Below are 21,198 nucleotides of genomic sequence, written 5' to 3'. Positions count from 1 at the left end.
CTGCTCTATGTGGCCCCAGAAGGTAGAAGCAACTAATTGACAGAAATTACAAAGAGGCTAATTTAGACTTGATGTCAGGAAAAACTTCCTAACAATTAAACCTGTACAAACATGTAATATGATGCCCTGAGAAGTAATGATTTCCCCTCAACTGGAGGTCTTTGGGCAGAAATTGATCTTGCGAAATGTTATAATGGGGATTCTTTTTGTACATGAATTGTTTTAGATAACCACTGAGGTCTCCAAAATCTTTCAAATTCTATAATGTTGGAGTATTGAGGAAATCACACTAGTCCCCAACTATCGAAGTTAAGGTTAATGCAAATGTGGGTACAAAGTTGAGTACTATTCTTAGTATATACTGTTTATCTGATAAATGTTTAAGCACCTAATACAAAATACAATTTGAAGCACTGTGAGATGGAAAATAACAATAAAAATAATCAAATCATTTTTAACATTTAATATTTTAACAGGGAAATAATATACTTAATACCAAAAAAGTACATATAAATATATTTTGAATAACTTTGATATGACTAATAAATTCTCATAACATATTATCACCAAATAATGTCACAGCTTCATTAAATTATTCAGTCCCCCATTTAAAAAATTATTTTAAACTATCCAAGTACCAAAAATGTGCTACAAGCAATAGAATTCAAAGGAACCTCATTCACCTTTAGTACACTTTTATCTGGACAAATACATGCTCTATAAAACTGTCATATAAATCTCTGATTAATAAAGGCAGCAGATAAGGAATCCATTATTTCTTTAAACAGCCATTAAACTTTTTCAGCAGTAACTGTTAGAAGTTTGGATTTTTTTTTTTTACTTTTTTTTTTAATCTGGCTGAAATCTGTCTCTATAACTTCCACCAATGCTAATAGTTATGACTTTTAAAGTCAAGTAGAAAAAATTTAATCCTCCTTCAATGTGACAATCTTTGAAATACTTGGAGATAGCTCTATGTCCTTCACCCCCACCCCTCCCACCCCCAGAAAACTATCCAAACTAAATATATTTTTATTTCCTTCACCCAATGTTCACAGAACATAATTAATTGCAAGGCCCTTTATGGTATCCTTCTTACTATTCTCCCCAATTATTAATAGCTATCCTAAAATGTGATGCCCAATTAAAAAAAAAAAATCTGGAAATTAATCCATAAAGTCACATAGGAATTACACAGATTTAACTACAAAAAGATTTTTTACAGAAATAAGAACTAATAAATAAATATTCATTTTTGTGGCTAGTGCACAAACATAAAAAAAAAAAAAAAAAAAACTGTCCTGCAAAAGTGACTCTATAGATTTAGATCTATACTTAAAGCCAAAACTGGAGTTTCATTGGAATAAGGAACTCCCAGAAAGGCAATTTCTTTTACCAATAGATATGAAAACTGATCTGCAAGTTATACAATTCTAGAACGTTATCAGTTAGATACAACCACCAACCCTGCTAGAACAGTATTAGGCACACTTTCCCCCAAAAAGGAAAAGACTTTTAAAGACAAAGCATTATTTATAGCACTGTCAAATGGAAAGTAGATGAATAGTATTGATGTGCAGATGAATGGAATGTTATTCTGACACAAATTTTAAAATGGACACAGAGAAGCCTGGAAAGACATATGAACTGATAATGAATCAAGTGAGCAGTTACTTAGGGGAAAGTAACGTTGAAAGACATAAAAACCCTAACCATATAGGTGACTAATGAAATAAACCATGACTTCAAAAGACTTATAATGAAACATACTTCCCAACCTTTGAAAGAAAGGTGAGCCACCAAAACAGGTAAACTATAGCCCCAGGTTGGGGGCCTACTGCTACAGTCCTAGGTTGCCTACAGATATCAATATTGGTTATTTATTCTTTTTTTTTTGGTGGAGCCAATTTCGGTTAAAAGACTTGCCTAGGAAGTGTTGTGTCTGAGGCCAGATCTGAACTTAGGTCCTCCTGACTTCAGGGCTGATGCTCTATCCACTGCACCACCTAGCTGCCCCTGGTTATTTATTCTTGTATGCACCTAACCAAGAATGCTCTTAGAAGTTAGTTTTAAAAACGGAACAATTTGGCAGAGATTAGGCAATAACCAACATCTAACACCCTATACCAAGATAGGTCAAAATAGGATAGTCTCTACCTGTCAGATCTCTGGAGAAGGGTAGAATTTATAGCCAAAAAAGAACTAGAAAACATTATGAAATGTAAAATGAATAATTTTGATTACATTAAATTTAAAAAATTTTATACAAACAAAACCAATGCAACCAAAATTAGAAGGAAAACAGTTGGAAAAAAAATTTTTTTACATCCAGGGTTTCTGATAAATGCCTCGTTTCTAAAATGTAATAAGAATACAACTCATTCCTCAATTGATAAATCATCAAAGAATATGAAAAGACAATTTTCAGATGGAAGAAATCAAAGTCATCTCTAGAGAAAATTGCTCTAAATCACTACTGATTAGAGAAATGCAAATTAACTCAATTTTTGAGGTACCATCTCACATCTATCAGGTTGGCTAAGATGACAGGAAAAAATAATGATAAATATTGGAGGATAAACTGGAATATTGATACACTGTTTGTGGAGTTATGAAATGATCCAACCATTCCGGAGAACTATTTGGAACTATGCTCATAAAGTTATCAAACTGTGTGTACCTTTGATCCAATAATCTCACAACTGGCTCTGTGTCCCAGAGAAAATAAAAGAGGGAAAAAGACCCAAATGTGCACATATGTTTGTACCAGCCCTTTTTGTGGTGTCAAGAAACTGGAACCTGAGTGGATGCCCATCAGCTGGAGAATGGCTGAATAAATTATGGTATATGAATGCTATGAAATATTATTGTTCTATAAGAAATGACCAGCAGGATGATTTCAGAGAGGACTGGAGAGACTTAGATGAACTGATGCTAAGCAAAGTGAACAGAACCAAGAAATAACAAGTAACAGCAAGATTATGTGATCAGCTGTGACAGATTTGGCTATTCTCAAGAATGCAGCGGTTCAAGACAATTCCAAGACTTGGGATGGAAAATGCCAATTGCATCCAGAGAGAGAACTATGGAGACTAAATGTGAAAGGAATCATAGTATTTTCACCTTTTTGTTTGTTGGCTGATTATTTTTCTATTATTGTTCTGATTTTTTTTTGCACAGCATTGATAAATATGGAAATATGTTTAAAAGGAAAGCACATATCTAATCCATGTCAGATAGCCTGCCTGTCTTGGGAAAGGAGAGGTGCAGAAGGGAGGGAGAAAAATTTGGAACACAAAATTTTACAAAAATGAATGTTGAAAACTATCTTTAATGAATGTGTATAACCTCTAATGAATTTCTTGCTATCTATGGGAGGAGGAAGAGGAGAATGGAAGTAGAAAAATTTGGGACACAAGATTTTGCAAAGGTGAATGTTGAAAACTATATTTGCATGTATTTGGAAAAACAAAAAGGTATTATTCTCATTTTTAAAAAAACAAAGAGAAAAAAGTGAAAAGAGTAAAAAAAGAAAATGTAGTTCATTGGCAATGTATTAAGAACAGAAATATATAAACATATGTGGTTTTCTAAGATAATATATAGAGCACAAGGATCCTTCTACACAGAATAATGTGACACCATTGATGTGGGGAATAAAACAGAAAGAAACTTTACTTGGCCAAAAACAAAAACAAAAACAAAAACAAAAACAAACATCTTTACATGTATTTGGAAAAGCAAAATACTATTAAAAAATAAAAAATGAAGAAAAAAGGGCTAAAAATCAATACAACTTTATTTTAAAATGTTAACTCAAAATGAACAAAAATAGCACTGACTAGAGGTGAAGAATAAGACTTTTTTCACACTACTCATCATGTCCTTTAATTGTTTTACTTGACTATATTTATGTTACAATGGAGTACTTATATTTGGGGAAGGAGTAGCAAGAGTAACGTAGAAAAAAAAAAAAAAAAAAAAACACCAATTAAATAATTTTTTAAAAAACACCAAAGAAAACAAAAGGGAGTTCAAGATACGTACTAAGAAGGCAGATGTCATTACCACTACACTAAATTCAATAAACACTTAAAAAAAAAAAAATACACAATAGAAGTTCCTATATAACCTCCTCTTCTCATGTTGAAAATGTTCATGTTTATGGCAGAAACTAGGCACGGACCCACATTTAACACCACATACTAAGATAAGATCAAAATGGGTCCAAGATTTAGGCATAAAGAACAAAATCATAAATAAATTAGAGGAACATAGGATAGTTTACCTCTCAGACTTGTGGAGGAGGAAGGAATTTGTGTCCAAAGGAAAACTAGAGACTATTACTGATTACAAAATAGAAAATTTTGATTACACCAAATTAAAAAGTTTCTGCACAAACAAAACGAATGCAAACAAGATTAGAAGGGAAATAACAAATTGGGAAAACATTTTTACAGTTAAAGGTTCTGATAAGGCCTCATCTCCAAAATATACAGAGAACTGACTTTAATTTATAAGAAATCAAGCCATTCTCCAATTGATAAATGGTTAAAGGATATGAACAATTTTCAGATGATGAAATTAAAACTATTTCTACTCATATGAAAGAGTGTTCCAAATCACTATTGATCAGAGAAATGAAAATTAAGATAACTCTGAGATATCATTACATACCTGTCAGATTGGCTAAGGTGACAGGAACAAATAACAATGAATGTTGGAGGGGCTGTGGGAAAACTGGGACACTGATGCATTGTTGGTGGAGTTGTGAAAGAATCCAACCATTCTGGAGAGTAATCTGGAATTATGCCCAAAAAGTTATCAAACTGTGCATACCCTTTGACCCAGCAGTGCTACTACTGGGCTTATATCCCAAGGAAATACTAAAGAAGGGAAAGGGACTGTATGTGCCAAAATGTTTGTGGCAGCCCTTTTTGTAGTGGCTAGAAACTGGAAAATGAATGGATGTCCATCAATTGGAGAATGGTTGGGTAAATTATGGTATATGAATGTTATGGAATATTATTGTTCTGTAAGAAATGACCAACAGGAGTAATACAGAGGCTTGGAGAGACTTACATCAACTGATGCTGAGTGAAACCAGGAGAACCAGAAGATCATTATACACTTCAACAATGATACTGTATGAGGATGTATTCTGATGGAAGTGGATATCTTCAACATAGAGAAGAGCTAATCCAATTCCAATTGATCAATGATGGACAGAATCAGCTACACCCCGAGAAGGAACACTGGAAAATGAGTGTAAACTGTGAGCTTTTTTTTTTCTTCTTCCCAGATTATTTTTACCTTCCAAATCCAATTCTTCCTTTGCAACAACAACAACAAAATTCGGTTCTGCACATATATATTCAACCTAGGATATACTATAAGATACTTAATATGTATGGGAATGCCTGCCATCTGGGGGAGGGGGAGTGGAGGGAAGGAGGGGAAAAATTCGGAACAGAAGGGAGTACAAGGGATAATGTTGTAAAAAAAAAAAAAAAAAAAAATTACCTATGCATATGTACTGTCAAAAAAAAGTTATAATTATAAAAATTAATTTAAAATATAAATTTTTTAAAAAGAAAATGTTCATGTTTGTTATATTCATAATTTTTTTAAATTACATTTTCTGAAACACTGAGAGGTCAAGTGACTTAACCAGTGTCACAAAAATCAACACGTGTCATAAAGAAGACCTGATCTTAGATCCACTTAACTCCTAGAACAAACTTTATTCACCATGCTATAATGCTTTTCATCAATAAAATCACCAAAGTTTATAGGATAAAACAAAATTAAGATTGTAAGGGTCAAATATGTCTAGAACAGCCTAGAAAACAATGAAGAAAGGAAAGGGCACAAACTAGCAATTAACAAAAAATACCTGATAATAGGCAAAAAGAAAAAAAAGTGGATCAGTGAAACATACTAAAAAAGCAAGAATGAAAATAAATGCATAAATTCAAGAACACAAACTATCAGGAAAGGGAGCCTGTAAGAGGAGGGTGCAGTGGAAAGAATATCACTGTCAGTATCACTGAAAAAAATACAAAGTTACAAATTTTCACTATATGAATAAAGAATTCATAACAAGAAATAAGAGCAAGGACTATAAATGTAGAGTTAAAAGGAAACTTAGAGGCCTCTGAGTTCTACTAAAATTTTTCGGCCCAGAGAAATTAAATAATTGTCAACCATCCCAAAAAGAGTAATTATTCAAAGCAGAATACAAACTTAGATGTTTCCTAACTCATCAGAATATTATCCTTTACACCAGCCAAATTTTAATAGAAAGGAACTTGGAGTAGGCATATTAACCAGTTTATCATTATCTCTATTATATTAAGATTTTTATTAATTCATGTTAAACATTTCCCAAATATATTTTAATATGCTTTAGCTGAACTTGGAAGTGTATATGCAGTGAATTTGACACCTCAGCTCCACACAAACATTGCCTTCCCTAGGCAATCCCAAAGGCAAAGAACTGAATCCAAAAATTGGAACTGTGATTTTCTTTTTTTTTTTTTTTTTCCATTATAGCTTTTCATTTACAAGATATATATATATGGCTAATTTTTCAGCACTGACAATTGCAAAACCTTTTGTTCAATTTTTCCCCTCCTTCCTCCCACCCCCTCCCCCAGATGGCAGGTTGACCAATACATATTAAATATGTTAAAGTATAAGTTAAATACAATATATGTATACATGTCCAAACAGTTATTTTGCTGTACAAAAAGAATTAGTCTTTGAAATAGTGTACAATTAATCTGTGAAGGAAGTCAAAAATGCAGGTGGACAAAAATAGAGGGGCTGGGAATTCTATGTAGTCGTTTATACTCATCTCCCAGAGTTCTTTTGCTGGGTGTAGCTGGTTCAATTCATTATTGCTGTAATGGAACTGATTTGGTTCATCACATTGTTGAAGGTCACATCCATCATATTTGATCATCATATAGTATTGTTGTTGAAGTATATAATTATTTCCTGGTCCTGCTCATTTCATTTAACATCAGTTCATGTAAGTCTCTCCAGGCCTTTCTGAAATCATCCTGCTGGTCATTTCTCACAGAACAATAATATTCCATAATATCCATACACCAAAATTTATTCAGCCATTTCCAATTGATGGGCATCCACTCAGTTTCCAGTTTCTGGCCACTACAAAGAGGGCTGCCACAAACATTCTTGCACATACAGGTCCCTCTCCCTTCTTTAAAATCTCTTTGGGATAAGCCCACTAGCAACTGCTGTATCAAAGGGTATGCAGTTTGATAACTTTTTGAGCATAGTGGAACTGTGATTTTCACTGATATGGAGGAATCCAGGAAATATCTCATGGGAGAAAGCTCCCTCTACCAACAGGAGGTAATAGTTTGTTAATCTATGTAATTTTAGAGAAGCAGTTTTTAAACTTTTTGGTCTCAGAACTCATTTAAACTCTCAAAAATGCTAAGGATTCCAAAGAGCTTTTGTTTATGAGTTATACCTATTGATATTTAACTAACAAATTAAATTTGTAAAATTGTAAAATTAAAACTGTAAAATATTTCTCAATTTATTAAAAAAACCCTTGATATGCTAACATAAGTAAATTTTTTATAAAATATAAAAAACTAGTTATTGTGAGTTATAGTAAAAAAAAAAGTGGGATTCTTTTTCATTTTGTAAATCTCTTTAATGTCTAGCTTAATAGAAAAAATAGTTGGATTCTCATAACTGCTTCTGTATTCAATGTTTCAACATTGTTTTGATTGAAATATATAATATATGAAACAAATTATGTGGTTGAAGATGAAAATATTTTTGTTGTTTTTCAATAAAGTCCTTGGCAAAGATACTGGAGTGGTTTTCAAACTTTAAAGTCATTTCAGTCCTATCCAATTCTCCAAGACCCTATTTGGAATTTTCCTGGCAAAGATAGTACAATGGTTTGTCATTTCCATCTCTACCTCATTTTGCAGATGAGGAAACAGAGGTAGTAAATAGAGTTAAGTGACTTGCCAGGAATCACATAGCTAGTAAGAGTATGAGGTCAGATTTGAACTGACTACACCATCTGTCAACTCCCAACCATGCACCATACCTTGTGTCACCTAACTACTCAGGAGTATTTTAATATCCTTTAAATGTGAATATTCTTCTTTGATACTACTCTAAAACTTGACAAGTGACACTTTTTTTTTTTTGCAAGTAAAGTTTAATTGAAACATGGTATATCAAACCATAACACTTAACTTTTTGTACTCTTCCTAAAGTCCTTTAGCCTAGTTGCACTTTGGATCTTTTTGCCCTTGTATGATTCTGTACTATCATACAATAGCTATTTAAAGACTCTTGGTTCTAAGAGTTGTGCAAATCTTACAAATATTGACACATTTCATAATAAAATGTCCTCTCAAAAAAAAATCATCTTCATTAATATCACTATTGATTTCATCAGAAAAATCCTTAGGTATCAGTTGTGTCAAACAGAGGTGGCATATAAGTTTTTCAAAATTCTAAATTTCAGTTGAGAGTTCAAATTTTAATATTGGCAACAAACTGTCAGTTATTTTCCTTGAAGTGACAGTCTTACTTCATTTTCAAGAAAATATCTGTCAAATATCCAAGTCTGAATAACCCTAGTTTGTCTGTCAGTCATTCTTAAGTAAAAATGGTAATTCCTGAAAACAGCCAAGTCAGTTTGAACTCAACAGCATCAGTGCTTTACTCAAGAGAAGCATAGTACATTGATATGCAGAAGTGTTGATATATTTCTGACTTTATCACACAGAAAATTTTAAAAATGTATTATTCAAAGGACAAGACTTAATAAAATTAAATATACTTCATCAAGGACAATAAATGAAATTGCTGAGTTTTTAAAAATTTAACTTCGCTAACTGCAGCGAAGAATTCAATGACTGTTAGTGGAGCTTAGAGCTAATGTGTCAGCAGTTTTACCCACCATTGCTTTTGCATTACCACTGTAAAATGTCTACACATTTGTTCCAAGAGGAAAAACATAAGATTCAAAAAAGTTATTCAAAGTTTTGAATACTTTAGCACCACTTGTGTTTGTAATCAAGCATTCACACAAAATGAGATATTCAATGATAAGTAGATCGTGATACAAGGCAAATAACAAGTAAAACAGCAAGCATCATTTGAAAGCAAAAGTAAGGTTCTATAGAAGAGATATTAAGTCAAGTATTCATATTTGCAGTTAAATCTTTAATTCAGAGGTCACATAACCTCTAGAAAATTTTATTGTACATTGATGAATGAGAAGCCCTTCTCTTTAATAGTCTCTTTTAATATAAAATTTAAAATTTTTATGAAAACAAAATCAATGTAGCTGGAATTTTCAAAATTATATTCACTGAGCCATCTGCATCCAGAGAGGACTATGAGAACTCAATAAGAAACAACATAGTATTTTCACCTTTTTTGTCATCCTTCTTGTTTGCCTGCTTATTTTTTTCTTTCTCATTTTCCCCCCTTTTGATCTGATTTATCCTTGTGTAGCATGATAAATGGGGAAATATGTTTAGAAGAACCATACATGTTTTACCTATATTGAAGTGCTTGCTCTCTAGGGGAGGGAGGAAGGGAAGAGAAGGGGAGAAAAATTTGAAACCCGAGATTTTTCAAGGGTGAATATTGAAAACTATCTTTGTATGTATTTTGAAAAATGAAAAGTTATCATTTTTTAAAAAGTAAATGTTGAGAAAAAAATCATTCACTAGGAAAGCAATCTTTGCATTAAATATTTCTTAAAAAAAAGCCTGATATCCAAAATCTATATGGAATAAACAAATATTAAGATTACTAGCCATTAACCAATAGAGAAGTGCTCAGCACTTACGATTAATGAATGCCCTAAGATAGTAGCATTTTTCAAAGTCACACTGTACACTTCCACTGGGCTGGAATGAATTACATATTTTATATAAATAATATAAGTTCAAATGCATGTGATCACTTTAAAGAATTCATTATTTTCATTCATCAGGACCCAGGTATGCAAAATATAAATAACCATCTGAAAAAAAATGTATTTTGCCTCACTCACACCAAAACAATTAATGAAGATGGGAAAGGGAAAATTCGTTGTAAAATGTGATATGGAAATACAAGAACAGTAAATGAATGCTGAAATAACTATAAACTGGTTCAACTGTTTGGGTGAACAATTTGAATTATCAAAAGTAACTAAATTCTTTAAAACCTTCTAATCCCAAAATATCCACTTCTGTCATCATGTCCTAAAAGATTACTGACAGCAAGAAATAACTGATATGGGGGCGGATTTGTGAATTGATCCAACCATTCTATAAAACACTGAAATTTTTATTTTAAAAAGGGGCACTAAAACACTGCACATACACTGCAATTCCAAAATCCTATCAATAAAATTCTACAACCCAAGGAAATACTAAAGAAGGGAAAGGGACCTGTATGTGCCAAAATGTTTGTGGCAGCCCTTTTTGTAGTGGCCAGAAACTGGAAAATGAATGGATGTCCATCAATTGGAGAATGGTTGGGTAAATTATGGTATATGAATGTTATGGAATATTATTGTTCTGTAAAAAATGACCAACAGGAGGAATACAGAGGCTTGGAGAGACTCACATCAACTGATGCTGAGTGAAACCATTAGAACCAGAAGATCATTATACACTTCAACAATGATACTGTATGAGGATATATTCTGATGGAAGTGGGTATCTTCAACATAAAGAGCTAATCCAATTCCAATTGATCAATGATGGACAGAATCAGCTACATCCAGAAAAGGAACACTGGAAAATGAGTGTAAACTGTGAGCTTTTTTTTTTTTTTCTTCCCAGATTATTTTTACCTTCCAAATCCAATTCTTCCTTTGCAACAACAATAACAACAACAACAACAAAATTCGGTTCTGTACATATATATTGTACCTAGGACATACTATAAGATATTTAATATGTATGGGAATGCCTGCCATCTGGGGGGGGGGGGGTGGAGGGAAGGAGGGGAAAAATTCAGAACAGAAGGGAGTACAAAGGATAATGTTGTAAAAAAAAAAAAAAAAATTACTTATGCATATGTACTGTCAAAAAAAATGTTATAATTATAAAAATTAATAAATAAATAAATAAAATTCTACAAAGGAGGACAAAAACTGAAAGGTTCAATATATGACAAAATATGCTCTGCAGTACTTTTTGAGGTTAAAAAAAGAATTGAAAGCAAAATAGGGATCCAAATGGAAGAAGGCTAAACAAACTTTGAAACAAAAATGTAAGAATACTGTCATGAGAAACAATAAATATAAAGAATTCAGAAAAACATGAGACTCAAAAAGTGGTATCTCAAAAAAGTAAATAATTTGTTGTCAACTTGGAAGCATCAAACATTATTAAACATTTATCAGACATACTAACCACTAAGGATACAAAGAAAAAGCAGGAAAAAAAAAAGTTCATGCCTTCAAGGTACTTATTCTAGTGAGGGACAATTAAGGACATCATTAGATATAGTAAAACACAAGTACATACTACTCCTTATATATAGGAAGAGAACTGATGTAGTTGAAGTAAGCAGAACCTAGATATACACATTCTTTCATTGCAAATATGGGCGATTACAGCAAAAAACAAAACAACAACAACAAAAAAAAAAAACCCTAGCACCTTGCTCTCAAGGAACACTCAGAAGGAAACAAGCAAAGAATTACATACAAAGAAAAAAAGAAGATAAACTAGAGATAATCACAAAGGGAAGGCACTAGGCTCTATATATAGCTAAATTGTGTAATATCGTGTATAAATTCATATACTAGATTTAGCACTAATGAGGTTAAAAAGAAGCATTGGCCTGAACCTAAAAGAATACTTCTAAACCCTCAAAAACTGACTTTCTTTTTTTTTTTTGGTTAAGTAAGAGGAAGAAGCACTGTACAGATTAAAAAGCTTATATATACTATTATAATATTTTAAAGGCTAGTCAGAACAATAAATATTCACATTCTTATGTTGAAAATGAAAATAATATGAGATTTCCTGAAATTCTATCACCACAAAATGATAAAAAGAGAGGGGAGACTGATATGGTCATCTGTATTATCTTGTCTCACAAAAATCCATTTAATGGCAACAATGTTTTTATAAGAGGGTCAAAAGAGTGCTGCTCACCAGAATTTCATTTTAATAAATAGGTATACATTTAATAATTTCTATTCATAATTGATAACAGGTCATTCTTTAGCAAGCACACATTCCTAGTACCAGCATAAGGTTAAGGAAGTCAGTGGTTATCATTGGGGTAGACCTAATGCATGCACAGTAAGAAAAGGAAAAATAATTTGAAAACTGTAAAAAAAAAAGGCACAGCAGAAAGTAAAAAAAAGAAGAGAATAGCGTGCTACAAACTGACAAAGTAAAATAAGCCAGTCTGCCTACCTCAGGCCTGTAATTTAAACTAATGGTGTTAATAGCTTAAAGAGCTTTCCCTTTCCTGTAATGAGCTTTTTAAAAAAAAAAAATGTATTCAGTAAGGGGCAGCTAGGTGGCCCAGTGGATACAGCACTATCCCTGAAATCAGGAGGACCTGGGTTCAAATGTGATGTCAGACACTTAATACTTCTTAGCTGTATGACCCTGGACAAGTCATTTAACTCCAATTGCCTCAGCCAAAAAAAAAAAAAAAAAAGTATTCAGTAGTCTGCAGGGCATTGTAATATAGAAATTAGATTGGATCCTTGCTTTTTAATAGTATAACTCTTAAACATTATTTATAAATACAGAGAAATAAGATACTTTAACCAAACTGCTTTAACACAAAAATGATCCTGATACTTAAACTAGGAAGATAAAAATAAAGAAAAATATAAACACCTATCCAAATAAATACAGATGAAAACATGAAATAAAATATTAGTGATGAGGTTACAGCAATATATTCATTAAATTTATTCATAAAATGCTAATAATTTATCAATCAGCAAACATTAAAAACCTAGAAATGCAAGGAGAGTTCAATAATTAAAGCCAATAAATGTAATAATTGGTAATAAAATAAAAATCATAACTTTAAAGAGATGTGGAAAATATCTTAAAAGAATGCTCATTTATACTAAAAAAGATTATTTTGTATGTTCTTTAACATAAAGAACTATTTACATATATTTGACGAAGGTCAGTAACAGAAACCTCATACCAAAATATTTTTCTATGTATTCCAATTTAGCATAGTGCCTAAGAGAAAATGGTAAATAAACATGTGTTAAGTATTTTGTGACTTGTCAATAAATATGATAGCTGGAAAAAATGAATAGTAATTTTAAGAGTACATGCTTCATATTTTGTCAAAGATTCCATATAAAATCTTGATTTTTATCTTCACATCTTTCCTCTCTGTTGCTAGTTTCCACTTACATGGCCAGCATGATAGCCCAGGCCTCTAGCCTCCTGGTTCGTTTCCCTCTCTCTTCCCTCTCCCATCCATCCAATCTCTCCACTTAGTTGCCAAAGTGATATTCCTAAAACACAAGTCTGACCATGCTACTTTCTTACTCAACAAACTCAAGTAATTCACTATTACTTCTGACTCAAGTACAGCCTACTTTGGCATTTAAAGTCCTTCACAAGCCAGCTCCAATTTACCTTTACAATGTTATTATACATGATTCCCCTTTCCTATATACTTCAATATAGCTAAAATGGCCTTCAAGTTATTCTTCACAGGCTCTTCCATCTCCCATCTCTATCCTTGGTAAAAGCTAGTCCCAGTTCAGCATAAACACCATCTACTATCCCAAAGCCTCCCTGATATTCAAGAGCTGCTAGGACCACCTAGTTATCCAGTTTTTATTTTGTAGATATTTTTATTTGTACATGATATCTCCCCCAATGGGATTTAAGCTCCTTGAAGGAACTATTTCATATTTGTTTTGTGTCATTTTAACTGTTTCAGTCATATCAGCAGTTAGCACAGTGGGAGGAGGATACAAGCATTTATATAATGCCTATTATTTGCTAGGCACTATGCTAAGCACTTTAGAAATACCATATTTGATCTTCACAAATGACTTGACTCTGGTCCAGCATCCTAGCCACTGTACCACTTAGTCGAATTCAAATAGCACTTAATAAAATACTGGTTTACTGACATCTCCCAGCACAGTGTCTGAGACATAGGCATTTAACACAGTAAATGTTTGATTAACTGGTCTATTTTAAAGCTTTATACTGTATGGCTTTGATTTTAATATTGAGAAAACCAAAGAAAAGGGCAAAATTGCTCTCTATCATAATGTGTCAAAATACTGTCATTATTTTCTCTTAAATTATCCATTTATTACAATACAAATTCCTTGCTGTTTAGTTCTTTTTCAGTTTATGTGGAACATTTGGTAACCCCGGTTGGTACTTTCTTGGAAGAGATAATGGAATGGTTAGCTATTTCTTTCTCCAGGTCATTTTACAGATGAGAAATTGAAGCAAACAAAGGTTAAGTGACTTTTTCAGAATCACACATCTTAGTAAGTATATGAAACCAGAATTGAACTCATCGTGTACATGAATCTTCTGATTCCAAGCTGAGTGCTCTATCCATTACACCATAGAGCTAGAGATCCTGTTAGGCAAAGGAATAAAGTTTTATTTCCAGCTTTCTTTTATACTGTTAGATGTTAAACACAAAAAATTACTTATCTTCCTTCTGAAATGTTCCCCTTTATTTTCCCAATCTGTTACCTTTTTATTTTCTCTGATGCACTTGTCATGTGACAATGTGGTATCTAAATTACTGTCTTTTCCCCCTACTAAACTGTAAGCTCTTTTAGGGCAGGTAAAGTTTATTGCCAGCCAGCCTTTGAGCACATCTACTCCAACTATCTCATTGTTCAGATTAAGAAAACAATCTCAGAGGGAAATGATTTTACGGACAATTTCTCAGAGTTAGGACCTGCACCCAAGTCTTCCAATTCCAAATCCAGGATGAAGCTTAACTCCTATACATATAGCGCCTGATTCAAAATTCTGTACATCATAGATGCTAGTAAAATAAAAATTTGTTGCATTTCATATGTTTGTCTACCATATTACAAATGCCCTTTGTAAAGAATTGCTACAAATTCCTTTATAATTTGCCATACAGCCACCCGCACTGGAGGGAGCTGGTCAATGTTAGCTATTTTGTCATATACCATGTCATAGCTGGCTTATATACACAAAAAGAACTACCCAGATCTTACCTGAAATCTCAAAGACTCAAAATTTTGTCACTATTAACCTAGACTTTCTCTTCCTCTTCTTCTATACAATGACAACACAAAATTTCAGATAGTTTTTAAACACATGGTGTCAATATATCCCTCAAGAGTTTCAATGGAATCTACACTATTACATTGATATGTCTTATGCAACTTTTTCAGGAAACATTTCAAAAATTAAACAATAAATTCATGATTAAAATCTTTATTAAAATCATCAACTGACAGAATTTGGTGCTTTCTTTTCCTCACCTGTGAAAATAGTAAAGTAGTATATGTTACAAAGCTTACAAACATAAAATAGTATATAAATACAAAACTACAATAGAACCACAAAGTCCAATATACTATAACAATAATAATTAAGTTGCAGAATCAAGCAGTTATTCCAAATGGCATGCACTAGAATAAGCCTCATAACTATATTTTTTAATCTAGTTAAGATCAAAACTTAAGACATCAACTTCAAAAGGAAAATGTTATTTAACAATCCTATATATAGAATTTACATTTACTGATCATTTCAGTATATGTAAACCATTATACAATGCTTTTCCATATAAAGATAACACTCAAGAGGAAGTCATCCAATATATCAGGTCATAAATACTTAAACCACAACACGTTCACTGTATCATTGCTTCAGAGTTCTACCTGATGTAAATGAAACTCCCTGGTCAAGTACACCTATTTCTGGACACACTTTTGAACATTAGTACAATCTCACAATACCACTATTTAAAAATACACTTGACTACTCTGATACAATAATAATTGAATTCTCAGTTATTCATAGGCTGAAAAACATGCCATGTAGTACTACAGTACTTAAAGCAGCATTTTGAAACAAAGTCAAATGTTGGCATAACTGTCACTCACAGTAGGATCAAATCCACCCAAAGCCTTCCACAGTGCATTCATTATTAAGGCTCAACACATATTCAGTTTTTTTATCCAATTAGGGTTTCTAAAGTTTCATTGATATATAAGAAAATTCACCCAGATATACACCTGACTTGTAAGGCGCTCCCAGCCAAATAGTCTTCTTTCCAATGGCTCAAAGAGAAAAGCTAGAACTTATTTTTGTTCCATTTCTTAAATCACTAAAGGCAGCTATTTAAAGACTATCCAAACTGACTTGAGATTGATAGAAATTTCATTATCCCCTGTACTATTTACCTAACATGCAAAGCATCAAGGCAACTGCTGGCTCTCTCCAACTCAAAAAGGAAGTGAAAAATTAGTGCTTGGAAGTTGTTACTTTTTTTTATAAGGCATATTTTGAAGTAAGCAGAAAAATCTGTCTACACAAGAATGAAAAACTGTATTTGTACAGTCTTCACTGCGTGTAAACAACAATTTCTGCTTTTTCTGTTACTGGATTTTAAGTATTTTAGTAATAACTTTAATAAAATAATTGATAAAATATAATACTAGATTTGTTTCAAGTTTAAAACAAACTGAATTCTTCCTCCCTCTCACGATTTTTTAGTACTATGTTAGCATGAAACCAATACTAGGTATGAGTTCTTTCATTAAACATAATGTTAAATGTTCACACAAGGACACCTATAAATTAATATAAAATCACTCATTGATAAAATGTCAAGATTTTCAACAAAGCTAATATTTCTCAAAATAATGCATACATATATTGGTATGTCACATTATATAATTGGAAATTAAAGGAGAAATGGATACAGAATTTTGTTTAAAGACATTGTCAATTTCAGAAATACAATTGAGAACTTTGAGAAAACTCTTAAAGCAGGAGTAACTGCAGATTGACTAATCAAAGCCAACATAAAGAAATGGAATGGGGGGGGGGGATGAGGGGAGAAGGTCAAGAACTACTCTTGAATTAAACTAGAAACTATTTAAGTTAAAGAAAAAATCCAGTGACTAGACAATTTTTGCAAAAGCAAAGAAATTTTTAGATTATATCATGTGAATCTCGTATCACATTATAAAGGTCTTGGCAAATGTTAGCCATTAATCTTTAACAAAAAGGATATTCAAATCCAACCAAATGTAAAACAATCTCCACTGGGGGAAGGAAAAGAGTCATTTACTTTATCCCCAATTATTTAACCTAAAGGCCAATACGGATGATAAGGCAGAATAGGTCAGCAATCTATCAAATCACATTTCTCACGAAGCCTTGCACCAATGGGGGGGGGGGGGGGGAAGAAGGTAGCTATGGCCACAAACCAGGTTTAGAAATGGCTTTTTAAAAAAAAAATCTCCTCCAATGAATGAGACCCCACATCATGGTTTATTCTCCTAGACAATTGGAGAAATAGGAAAGAAAAACATCACCCCACCGTGTTTTGTTTTGTTTTTTGCCACTGAAGACTTCAATCTTTAAAAATCGTGCATTTAATTTCTTCCATTGGCAGTGGAAAGATAATTCAGCTTCTATTTTATTGATTACACATAAGGAAGAATGGGGGAAAAAGCAGCTGCTGCATTGCAACACTAGCTGACACAGAGAAAGGGGAGAAAACCGGTTTGAGAAACAAATCGAAACACACCACCCTAAGTCTCCCCAAATAGCGATTTCAGCATTGTATTGGGTTTGTTTTTTAAAAGGGGGAGGGGGGAATGAGGGGATTCAAGAGAAAAATTACATTCCCCTCCCCCAATTTTGTAAATTTAGCTTTGGGTTTTATACCTTTGTATGTCTGCCAGAGCTTTTTCCATTATCTCTTTGGATTTCATACCTTTTCAAACTTAATATTCACAATAATAATAGTTTTTAAACCAAAAGTACCATGTACCCACGTTAGAAAAAATGACCACAAAACTGTCTTCTTTCCCACCGACCACGTAGATCGCCACGGCGGAGACCACCCTCTCCCTCCCGTCCTCCCCCCCTCCCACCACGGTTTAGGGGATAAAGGATATGGAAGGGAGGGGGGGGAAAGCTAGAGGTGCATAAAGAAAATGGGGGAAGGGAAGGGGTTTGAGAAGGATGGGGCCAGGCGGCCGAGCAGGGCAAGGATAGATAAAGAAACGCGGAGACCAGGGGAAGCCCCTCGGGAGAAGGGGGGGGGGGGCGGTAGAGGCAGGAGCACTAGGAGCAGCCAGGGCGGGGGGTGGGGACGGCGCACGGCGCGAGCCTCCCCCCCCGACCCCCCGGGGTTCCCCTCACCCCTCATGATGCCGGGCGGTGTAGAGACTTCCCCGGCCGGAGGAGGAGGGAAATCGTGGACGGAGCAGAGCGGGGTGGGGCAGGAGCCGGGCTCCCGAAACAAGAGACCGGCAGCGTACCGGGTCGGCTGGGCTCTGGTGCTGCGGGGGAAGCTACACCATCCTCGCTCGATGCACAAAGCGGAGGCGCCCGCCGGCCGGCCGGGAGTGTGAGTGTGAGTGCGCGTGTGTGCGTGTGTGAGTGTGCGCGCGCGCGTGTGTGTGTGTGTCTATGAGTGTGTGAGAGAGAGAGAAAGAGAGAAATGGAGAGAGACTGACTAGCGAAGGGGGAGGGTGGAGAAGCGGACAAGGGGGCGCCGGTGCCCCGGCGGCCGCCGCCTCCCTCCTCCTCCTTCTCCCCCTCCTCCGGGACTCCTCTCCTTTCTCCTCCGCCTCGGCTCGGGGGATCCTCGAGCCCGTCGGCCCTGCGCCGCCGCTGGGGAAGCCGGTTGTGAAGACGACGACGCCGCAGGCAGGCAAGCTCGCGGCGCAGCTCCTGCTCCCGCTCTCGCGCCCGCCGCCGCCGCCGCCGAGGCCGTGTGCAACCGGCAACAGCAGCAGCAGCCGGAGGAGGAGGAGGAGGAGGAGGAGGAGGAGGAGGAGAAGGACAAGGAGGAGGAGGAAGAGGAGGAAGAGGAGGAGGAGGAGGAGGAGAATCAGGATCGCCGCGGCTAGGAGCCCGGGGAGGGGGCGGGGCGCGAGGCGAAGGAGCACGCACGCGCCAGCCCAACCCGGGGGAGGAGGGCTAGCGCCGAGAGGCGGGGGGGGTGGGGGGGGGGGGTGGGGAGGGGGAGGCGGAGAGAGGGCTAGGGCTGGTGGGAGAGCGTCGTCCGCCCTCCCCCTCCTCACACCACTCCTCTCTCCCCCCCCACCCCCACCCCCCCGGACCGGCCCAGCCTTTCCCTTCCCTCAATTCCTTCTCTCCCCTGCAGCGAGTGGGGAGGGGCATGGAGACTTGAGGAAAGAGAAAAAGCTGCGGTGGATTATTAGACTCTTTGTTGCCATCCCTACCCCATCCCGGTGGTATTCTTCTCTTCGACTTCTTTATTTTTTGTTGAGGAGGGGGAGGCGATAGCCCCTGAGGTTTCCCTGCCCAAGAAACCCCAGCCTCCTTAGCGGGAGGCCGAGGGGAAACCGATCGGAAGGAACAGAGACTCAAGTCTTATGCTAGTTCGAGGGCCTCCCCGAAAGGAGATGCAAGAAAAGATTCCCCCCTCCCGCGTACTCCCCTTCACTCCCCCCCAAGCTGGTCCAGGCGCCGCTGTGGGGGAGATTTCGTTGCCAACTTTCAGATAAAAAGCCCCCTTCTTTCCTAGCGACCTTGATGGAGCTGGTGTAATTAAAGCATCTGGGAATTTGTTCCCTGTTGTCACCAGGGGCCAGGCACGGGGGAATCCCTAGATGATGCTCTCCTGGAAGGAGCAGCGGCCCTTTAAAATCATTTTAAGATTCTGTTCCCTCTGTGCTTATGCTCCGAGTTATCTCCTGTTGCTACCCTATTAGCAGGCGAGAAACACATATTGACATCCTGCTCCGGTTGTCCGTCTGGTCACCACGGCGCATGTTACTTTCCTCTAAGATGAAAAGAACTAAATAAAATGCAGAGGATACTGATCGCTTTTTTGCAAGGCTCCTTTCGGTCCTGAAGAGTCCCACTGTGGTTTACCAGTTTAACAAGCTGATATGCAAACTATGTATAGAGATGACTTCATCCTCGTGAAAAGCAGCCAACTCGGGGTAAACCACGGTAGCTGTGTAACAGATCCCAGAGACACTATAGAACCGTTTAGGGCAAGAATCGGAGAAGAAGAATAACGCAGCCAACTGAAATTCCATTATCTCACCATTGTACTGAGGAGATTTTTTTCTTTTTTTTAAATAGCGTGTTCATTTGAGATTTTAAATCTCAGTCATTCAAATTCTCTCGGCCTGAAATCAATGCCATATAAAGATAGGTGAAAACTACTGGAGGAAGTAAACCTCAGTCAAGTTAACTAAGGGGGAGGGGTAGGAGAGGAGGATACCTGGTAAACCTGGGCTTGCTTTGTGTTTCAAAGTGACCAAAAGCAAATACAAACAATACAAATGCATGGTAATCCGAGACAAATTTTAGCTCCCATAAATTCTACAAAAGCTTATTTTTATTTTAAATAAAAGATGTGGTAGAAAATGCTAGTTTTTTCTAGATTCATCATGTTAAGGGCAGTAATGAGAAGTGGAAGGGCAAACACGATTTCTAGTCTCAGCTCAAGTGTGAGATTTTTGTCAGAAAAGAGGCTGAGAGCCAAGAATTGGCAGAATTGAGGCTCACCAATGGCAGCCCCACCAGTCACATGCTGGCAGTATTGGGTGGCTTCTACTTTGTCGATAATAAAAAGGTGTAGCACAGGGACTGCTTGGATTGTTAACCTGAAGGGCTTCACTGACAAGAGTACTGAGTTAATTTTTCATTCTGGGTCATGTGCTTTCCCTAAAACAGTCCTCCAAGTCAAGATGTCTCTGGAGCTCTTGGTAAAGGGCTACTGTCTTTGTCCCTAGTTTGGGTGCCTTAAGTATTATATACCCATGAACATAATAAATATCTCCTATGTACTTAGTTGTTTACTTCCTTAGAGTATGAGATCTTTGAGGGCAGGGACCTGGTTTTATCTTTCATTGTGGCCTTGGGGCTTAGGTTAGTGCCTGGCACATAAAAAATGATTACCATAAATGTTGGTTGGCTTTTGACTTATTTAGAAATACTTCCAAAT

General features: G+C 35.8%; 1 protein-coding gene across 1 annotated transcript in view; it reads right to left on the bottom strand.

The window, feature by feature from the left end:
• ENAH (ENAH actin regulator) overlaps nucleotides 1-18,541 on the bottom strand; it is a 117,946-nt gene extending 99,405 nt beyond the window's left edge. Inside the window, 1 exon segment of the mRNA XM_074262627.1 lies at nucleotides 18,415-18,541. Within this exon segment, the coding sequence (XP_074118728.1) occupies nucleotides 18,415-18,417 (3 nt within the window). The 5' untranslated portion in view covers nucleotides 18,418-18,541.
• Between the last annotated feature and the right edge of the window lie 2,657 nt (nucleotides 18,542-21,198).

Source organism: Sminthopsis crassicaudata, chromosome 4, assembly GCF_048593235.1.
Source record: "Sminthopsis crassicaudata isolate SCR6 chromosome 4, ASM4859323v1, whole genome shotgun sequence".
In the NCBI taxonomy this organism is placed as follows: domain Eukaryota; kingdom Metazoa; phylum Chordata; class Mammalia; order Dasyuromorphia; family Dasyuridae; genus Sminthopsis; species Sminthopsis crassicaudata.
The sequence above is the reverse complement of the archived record's forward strand: the minus strand, read 5'-3'. Positions and strand labels throughout refer to the sequence as shown.